Source organism: Pistacia vera, unplaced genomic scaffold (assembly GCF_008641045.1).
Source record: "Pistacia vera cultivar Batoury unplaced genomic scaffold, PisVer_v2 Contig40, whole genome shotgun sequence".
NCBI lineage: Eukaryota > Viridiplantae > Streptophyta > Magnoliopsida > Sapindales > Anacardiaceae > Pistacia > Pistacia vera.
The window spans coordinates 247155-255395 of NW_022196224.1; the positions used below are offsets into that span (position 1 = coordinate 247155).

The following is an 8241-nucleotide window of genomic DNA, read 5'->3' on the forward strand; positions in this document are numbered from 1 at the left end:
ACTCACAAGCCAATTATGAGTCAACTATGGCGGCCACAACCTTTGCACACAGTCTCTCTACCGCTCATTAGTCAACCTTATTTAACTTTTAATGTTATTTTTTATTTAATTAATTATTTTAACCATCTTCTTTTCACAAATTCAGTTTCTTAATTTCTTTCTCATCCTTCTAAGCATTTTCATTTAGCATTACTACAAAGAAGAAGAAATGGCGGAAGTAATTCTGTTTGATGCTGCAGGCAAAATCTTGGAAGTCTTGGGGTCGCTGGTTGCCAAAGAAATCGGTTTGGCTAGCGGCGTTAAGGATGAGATTCGCCAACTCATTGATACTGTCCGCACTGTTAAAGATATTCTTCACGATGCCGAGGAGCAGCATAGCAAAAAGAATGAAGAGGTGGCGGTTTGGCTTCAAAGGCTCAAAGATGCGCTTTATGATGCAGATGACTTGTTGGATGATTACTACACTGAATTTCAACAATTGAGAGAGGCGATGAATAGGAATACATTAGCGAAAGAGGTGCGTATTTTCTTTTCCAAATCTAATCAGATTGCATTTAGTATTAGTATGGCTCATAAAATTAAAGCTATTAAGAAAAAACTAGAGGCGGTTTTTAATGCAAGGCCGATTTACCTCGTTGAGCAGCTTCCTGATAAAAACCGAGTGGAGAATGTAGAAAGAGAAACACACTCTTTTGTGCATGCTGATAAGGTTTTTTGGAGAGACGAGGATAAAAATAATGTGATACGACTTTTGTTGGACTCGGATGGTCGTGAAAATGTTTTGGTGATTTCCATATTTGGACTTGGGGGCTTAGGAAAGACTACACTTGCTCAACTTGTTTACAATGATCAGAATATCATAAACCATTTCAAATTAAGGATGTGGGTATGTGTGTGTGAGGACTTTAATTTGAAAATAATTATGGAAAAGATCATAAAATCTGCGACTCGTAAGGAAATTGAAAAGCTTGAAATTGATCAATTGCAAGAATGCCTTCGCAAAGAAATTAATGGGAAAAAATATTTATTAGTTTTGGATGATATATGGAATGAGAATCCTGGTATGTGGGACAAATTAAAAAATTTGTTAGTGAATGGAGCGAGAGGAAGTAAGATACTGGTGACTACACGCAGTGAAAAAATTGCTAAGATTACTAGCAAATTTTCTTCATATGTCTATCCTTTGAGAGATCTAGATGAAAACAAGTCTTGGTCTTTGTTTCTGCAAATAGCCTTTGAACATGGGATAGAGCCAAAAGATTCAAAACTAGTGACGTTTGCAAGAGAGATTGTAGCAAAGTGTGGAGGAGTTCCTCTTGTCAGAATAACAATAGGACACTTACTCTATGGGAATAATAACAGAGATCATTGGCTGCATTTCAGGGATAATAAAATGACGAGTATAATTAAAAACGAAAGCGACATTTTACCTGTATTGAAGCTTAGTTATGATCATCTTCCTTTACACTTGAAACAATGTTTCGTCTATTGTGCATTGTTTCCCAAAGGTTACAAGATTGAGAAGCAAAAGTTGGTTTACCTTTGGATGGCCCAAGGTTTTCTTCAAGCATCAAATGAGAACCGATGTTTAGAAGATGTGGGTCATAAGTATTTTATGAATTTACTTTCAAGGTCGTTTTTCCAAGATCCAGAATATGATAAATTGGACAATGTAGTTGCATGCAAAATGCATGATCTTATCCATGACCTCGCTCAATCAATCGCGGGGTTTGAATGCATTGTGGCAACTTTAGACACAACCAACAGATTTGATAAAAGATGTCGCCATGTTTCACTTCATAGTACAGTAGATTCATCATGGAAATTTCAAACTGTAGTGCATGGTGTAACACATGTAAGAACTTTACTTTTATTTGAATCAAATGCTTTTCTTGAACTTGATGGTGATTTTGAATTCTCATCAAGTTCTATGTCCTTGCGCGCTTTGGATTTTGGAGAGTTGGAGTTTAAGAAGTTGCCAAGATCGATTGATAAATTGAAGCCTCTACGATATCTCAATATTTCTTATAATGGTTATATTGTAGCACTTCCTAATTCAATGTCGAGACTATGGAATTTAGAAACATTAGACCTCTCTAACTATTTAGAGCTTAAGGAACTACCAAGAGATATTAGAAAACTGGTGAACCTTAGGCATCTTACAAATGAAGAATGTGATTTTTTAGTTGGAATGCCATATGGACTAGGGCTTTTGACTAATCTTCGGACTCTATGGAATTTAGAAACATTATTACAGATGCGGTATCCGGAAATGGAACGATTAGCCTATGCCTTGTTGATCACTTCCAGAAAGTTGCGACCTTACTTCCCCGCTCATACAATTCATGTAATGACTAATTACCCGCTCAGGCAGGTCCTCCAAAAGCCAGAGGCATTAGGTAAATTGCTTAAATGGGCCACGGAATTGAGTCAGTTCAATCTGAAGTACAAGCCAAGATCGACTATCAAAGGGCAGGCTGTTGTTGACTTCATTTCAGAATTCTCCTATCTTCCAAGTGAGTCGGAGCAACAGCCCAGCGAAGCCATCCACGAAACTGCTAAGAATCTATTAACCTGGAGCCTCTACGTCGATGGATCATCGAACAGAAAGAGGGTTGGTGCAAGTCTTCTCCTTTTGAGTCCCGAAGGGGCTCGCATTCACGGCATTCTCCGGTTCGATTTAAGGCAATCAACAATGAGGCCGAGTATGAAGCTCTTCTCGCTGGATTATGGTTGGCCAGAGAAATGGGCGCAACTGCGATCAGCATCAATAGCGACTCCATGCTGGTCGTCAACCAGATCTTAGGAGAGTACCAAGCCAAGGAAGAAAATATGATCCGCTATCTGAAAGAAGCTAAGGCCGCACTCGAGCCGTTCAAGCACTTCGCGATCACTAGGATTCCCAGAGATAGCAACTCTGTGGCAGACGCCCTGACAAGGATAGCCTTATCGTTGGACTCAGAAGCATCGGATAACATTCCTGTTCGATTCATTGAGGCCCCTAATATCAGCCCGATCGAACAGGCCGTGAATGTAACAAAATCGGATTCCTGGATGACTCCCATTTTCCAATACCTCAAGGATAGGACCTTGCCTAACAACAAGGTCGAGGCAAGGGTTCTGCGAACGAGATCTGCTTGTTACACCCTCATCGGGGACCAGCTGTACAGGCGAGGGTTTAGCGCCCTTCTCCTCCAATGTGTAACCAACGAAGAAGCAGATTACATCATGAGGGAAATACATGAAGGGATCTGCAGTAATCACACCGCCGCACGATCTCTTGCGAACAAGGTTGTTCGTCAAAGGTATTATTGGCCCCGAATCCAAGAAGACACCTACAACTTTGTCAAGAGGTGTGACAAGCGTCGGCGGTTTGCAAACATACCGCGAGCTCCTTCCCACGAGCTAAAAACAATGACTAGCCCCTAGCCATTTTCCATGTAGGGAATCGATCTCATCGGTCCCATGCCAGTTGGTAAAGGGGGAGTCAAATATACCGTGGTCGCGGTAGATTACTTCACCAAATGGGTGGAAGCCGAGCTGCTAGCCGCGATCATGACCAAGAAACTCAAAGACTTCGTTTTCAAGAATATTGTGTGCCACTACGAAATTCCTCATACCCTCATCTCAGATAACAGAAAATAGTTCTACAACGAGGAATTTAAGCAATTTTGCGACGAGCTAGGCATCCATAAAAAATTTGCCTCAGTCGCAAGATCGCAAGCAAATGGTCAAGTTGAAGCTATCGACGAAACCATCAAGCATACTCTAAAAGCCAAACTTGGTAAAGCCAAAGGAAATTGGGCCGACGACCTCCCCGAGGTCCTATGGGCGTACATGACAACTCCTAGAATCTCTACCTGAGAAACCCCTTTTTCGCTAGCATACGGTTGCGAAGCGATGATCCCTGTGAATGTAGGAACTGGTTCACTTCGGAGGGACTTGTACAATGAAGCCGACAACAAAGCACTTATGAGAGCAAGTCTGGACCTTGTTGAAGAACATCGCAGCAAGGCTTCGCTAAGAATAGCAGCCTATCAGCAACGCGCAAAGAGGTTCTTCGATTCTAAGGTCAGGCGAAGAGACTTCCAAGTCGGTGAACTTGTATTAAAGGAAGTTCTTCTCGGTACTAGGAAACCAAGTGCGGGAGTGTTGGGACCGAACTAGGAAGGTCCATACCGCATCGACAAGGTGAAAAGACCGGGGACTTATCATCTCAAAAGGCTGAATGGTTCCAAAGTACCCCGAGCTTGGAATGATGAGCATCTTCGACCTTATTATCAGTAATTCCGAACTCAGTTTTCCTTGTAAATTAATTTTTGATCTTTGTAAATTATTTCCTTGTAAAGTATTATTCTGTTCGCTTGTAGCAGTCTTCGCATGTAATCTTGTTCGTATAAATGTGTTATCATGTTCGCATAGACTTGTTCCAATATTGTAGACAAAATGTAAATTCATGTATAATAAAGCGAACAGAAATTGTAAAAGCAAAATGTATTTCATTAATGCGAAGAGTACAACAGGCAAAACAGTAAAACTGTTAGCCCTAATCTAACTCTTGGAGGACCGACCTCATCATCCTAAGCCTAGTCGGCTGGGGGCTTCTCTGAGGCGTGTCCCAAACCCTCTGTCTGATCGAATTTTTGGGCGATCGCCACTTCATCATCCTGCTGCGCGATGGACATGAGAATTTCCCGCCAGTCCTCTGGGAGGTCGGATATATCAATGCACGGATTCTTCAGCTGCAAGGCATAGATAGACTCGATTGCCCATTCGGCAGCCTTCTCATCGACCTCCGTTGCCTGATTCTGCATCTCTTTGGTCAGGGAAGTAACTTTTCCCTGACTTGCTTGGAGCTTGGCCTCAAGAGCTTGCCTTTGCTCATCGAAGGCATCCCTCTCTTGTTCTGCTCGCCAAGCCCGCAAAAAGGTCGCTTTGAGCTCCTGGTTCTTCTCTCCGACCTCCTTGGAGAGTTTGGCTATGGTCCTTTGAAGCTCTTTTATTTCCTCCCCATGCTTCTCGAGCTCGGTTTTTTGGAAGTCCACCATGCAAAGAGCCACGTCCCTTTTGCTCAGGTACTGGTTCGCAGACTCAGAAGATAGGTTTCTTTCTGCTTCAGCGGCTTCCAGGCCTCACTTGAGCTATGCGTTCTCTTCCTTCAGTGCGACCTCCCCCTTTGCAGCTCCCAGCCAAACCTTCTCCAGGGACAGTTGCATGGAAAGCAGGGCTTACGAATAAGAAAAATAGCAAGTTAGTTTATTCATAAACTAAGGAAGTCCTCGCCGAGGACAATTCGTTTACCTTGCTCAAGTGCTGGAGCGATGTGCACATCAGGTCCACGTCGCTGGAACCTACGAACTGATTGAATGATTCCGAGAGTCCGCACTCCAGCAAAGTGTAGACTATCAGCTGTAGGTACTCCGGCAGGTTCCCCAGCGAGTCCAACACTGGAGTTTCCTTCTTCGCGCTTTCAGCAGGGGTCTTGTCGCCCGTCGGTTCCTTACCCGACTTCCTCTCGACGTCTGGCTGCGACCTCCCAGGTTGATTGCCCTCGGATTAGGTCTTTGACTCTACGACCTGAATTTGCCTTCTCTTCTTCTTAGCTCACTAAGCCGTTGACTTTAGCCTCGGGCAAACAGCCGATGGCTGGGAAGCCTTCGCAGGTCAGATTGGTATGTCCTCTGAAGGTTGATCTTGAGAAGTTCCAGCAAGTCACATCGGGGGGCCCAATGTGGCGCCTTTAGCCGGGTGAACGGTAGGAGCACATCGGCCGCCTTGGCAGTCTTTTCTCGCGAAAAATTGAATTGCCTTCGTAGCGGCGACTCTGACTCCTTCGAAGGCATGGTCGCTGCATGCGAGCTTCGTTAGCAAAAATACTTCATTGCATGACCAGCGGTTAGCAAGACTTACGCAATGGGGGCTCTAAGGACGCTCTTGCGTTGAAGAAACCGTATTTTTGTAGATTCGCAGTCGTCACGTGCTTCTTTGCGTCGCGACTAGCTTCGGCCAAGAAGCCGAAAGCTAAGAAACAGGTCGTTAGGAAAAGGATGCACTTCAAATTTAGTAAATTCGCTAAGGGAAAGGAACCTACTCGGGTCTTGAAAACGGCATTGGCTGTCGTAACGAAAGAAGAAAAACTTCGTTTCGTAGGCCCCCGCATTGCTAGGGTAACTGTGTATCCCCGCTTCTATAGTGGGTCGCCTGGACAAGTAATAAGAATCATTGTCCTTGCTCTTTTTCAAGTAATACGAGCAGTCGAGCTCCACCGCGGTTAGCTCGCCCAACCCGTTCTCACGACACGTGATGTACATGGCAACATCAATAATATACGCGTTCGGAGTGAGTTGCATCGGTGCAATCCTGAAGTGATCCAGCAACGACCTGACAAAAGGGTGGAAGGGGATCAACCACCCACCCTTGAAGATCTCCTCGGAGATCGCGGCCATCCCGCTTGACGGGTATCGCGATGAGTGAGTCCTATCGTGAAAAACTTCCACATCGACACCATACTGCTTTGTCACTCTCTCGAGCTCTTCCCTGGTGAGTACCGAGTAGACCTCAAGAGTGGCACTCGGAGCATCCTGCGAGGACAAACCGGTTCTTTCCTCGGATCTGGTCATTGAGGGGTCCATTCTATTGGTCTGCAAAAGCGACAAGCAGGAGGGTCATTGAGCCATCATACACAGTTCCGTACGATGACGTGGAAGGAAACAAACTTCCTAAAACCCAGAGAAAACCCTAACAGCATGATTCGAGCCGCCATTCATGGCTCGAACCTGACATGAGCGTCACGTCTCCAATGAGTTATTGGAAGACTAACGCCATTTACCAACTATGGAGAATAAGAAAACAAAAACAGGGAAAGATTCTTACCTCTCGGAGTACGAAAATAGCTTCTGCTTCAAATATCAGAAAAACGCTGGTTTGGAAGACAAAGGTTCCAAGCTTGCGAAAATCTCTTGCTCTCTGTGAAAAATACGAGTGTGGTGACATTACCTGAGAAAGATCTGAGTTTTTATAGCGCATGAAACGACGCTTGTTTTTCTTGGAATCAAATCGACGTTTGGGCTGCAAATTTTCTCACCGTTGATCACGACCACGTGTCGCAGACCAGTGAGGAAGAGTGAGCGTCACGATTAAAGAAAAATCAAATCTTCATCTTTTTCGTTGAAAAACTCAAGCGACGGCTCTCTCTCTCTTTCTCTCTCTTAGCATTAATTGCGCCCCAATCTGCATTTAATGCTGTGATAAGGGTTATCGTTTCAGCATGTCACACATTTAATGTTCTGATAAAGTGGTACCGTGTCAGCATACAACGCATTTAATGCGCCTGGTTGGCACTTATCACGCACATGACAGGTTTGTCAGCGCAGAGAATGATTCATTAAATGCTCCCATACCCAAAGTACAATAGATAACTCCTCACGAAGTCAGGTCGCCCGTCTTTAATAAGCGATGACCATGCGAGATCGTGTTAGCCAAAAGTGCTACCCAGAATTTCTAGAAATCATCCAATCGCGGCATGACATAGTTTCCAAGGTTTGATCCTCAAACCTTAAAAACTAGGGGACTTCTGTTATGCCTGAAAAATATAGGGCTGACGTAAGGTCCAGTCAGCGTGTAAAAGTCAGAGCATGGGTACACCCACAACCAAGTCACGTGAGGAAAGGGGCAGCCTGCTTTTGTCAGAGCAGTAGGTGTGCTTCAGACCAGCAGGAAGTTGTGGTGATCCCACGTGTCAAATCCCTATGCCAAATCGCGCAAATCACTCTAGAAGGTGGGTAATGTGACATAAAGAAGGATTTGCACGGATAATCCCACCAACTCACAGATTCAGTAATCATTAGCTCAATGCATCCTACTATAAATTGAGAGCTCATCTCTCATTCAAGGGATTCACTCATTTTTAATCTTGATTAGCTACTCTCTCTCTATAATTTATAGCATTCACTCACTTATACTATCATTTGTAAGTTAGTCAGCTAATGAGATCTGACCCCTATCATTAATAAAATAACAGTGGACGTATGACTTGCTTCCTTAGCATCCGAACCACTTTAAAAATACTTTTCTCATTATATTTATTCTCTTTTTCTTACATTCACGTATGTCTTCTGAGTCTGCTCAGCATTTCACACGTGCGATTCATTGGTGTAAAAATCACGCATCAAACAATAGCCATGTTTTCCGCAATATTTATCTAGTGTACATGCATATGGATGGGTGTCTACCTGAGCTAAA

General features: G+C 43.8%; 1 protein-coding gene across 1 annotated transcript; it reads left to right on the top strand.

Moving 5' to 3' along the window:
• Window positions 1-208: 208 nt before the first annotated feature.
• On the top strand, window positions 209-4441 carry LOC116141539 (putative disease resistance protein RGA3). Its single transcript, XM_031427039.1, has 2 exons — window positions 209-2399; window positions 4374-4441. Exons 1-2 carry the CDS (start codon window positions 209-211, stop codon window positions 4439-4441), a joined length of 2259 nt encoding a protein of 752 aa, XP_031282899.1.
• The last annotated feature ends 3800 nt before the right edge of the window (window positions 4442-8241 follow it).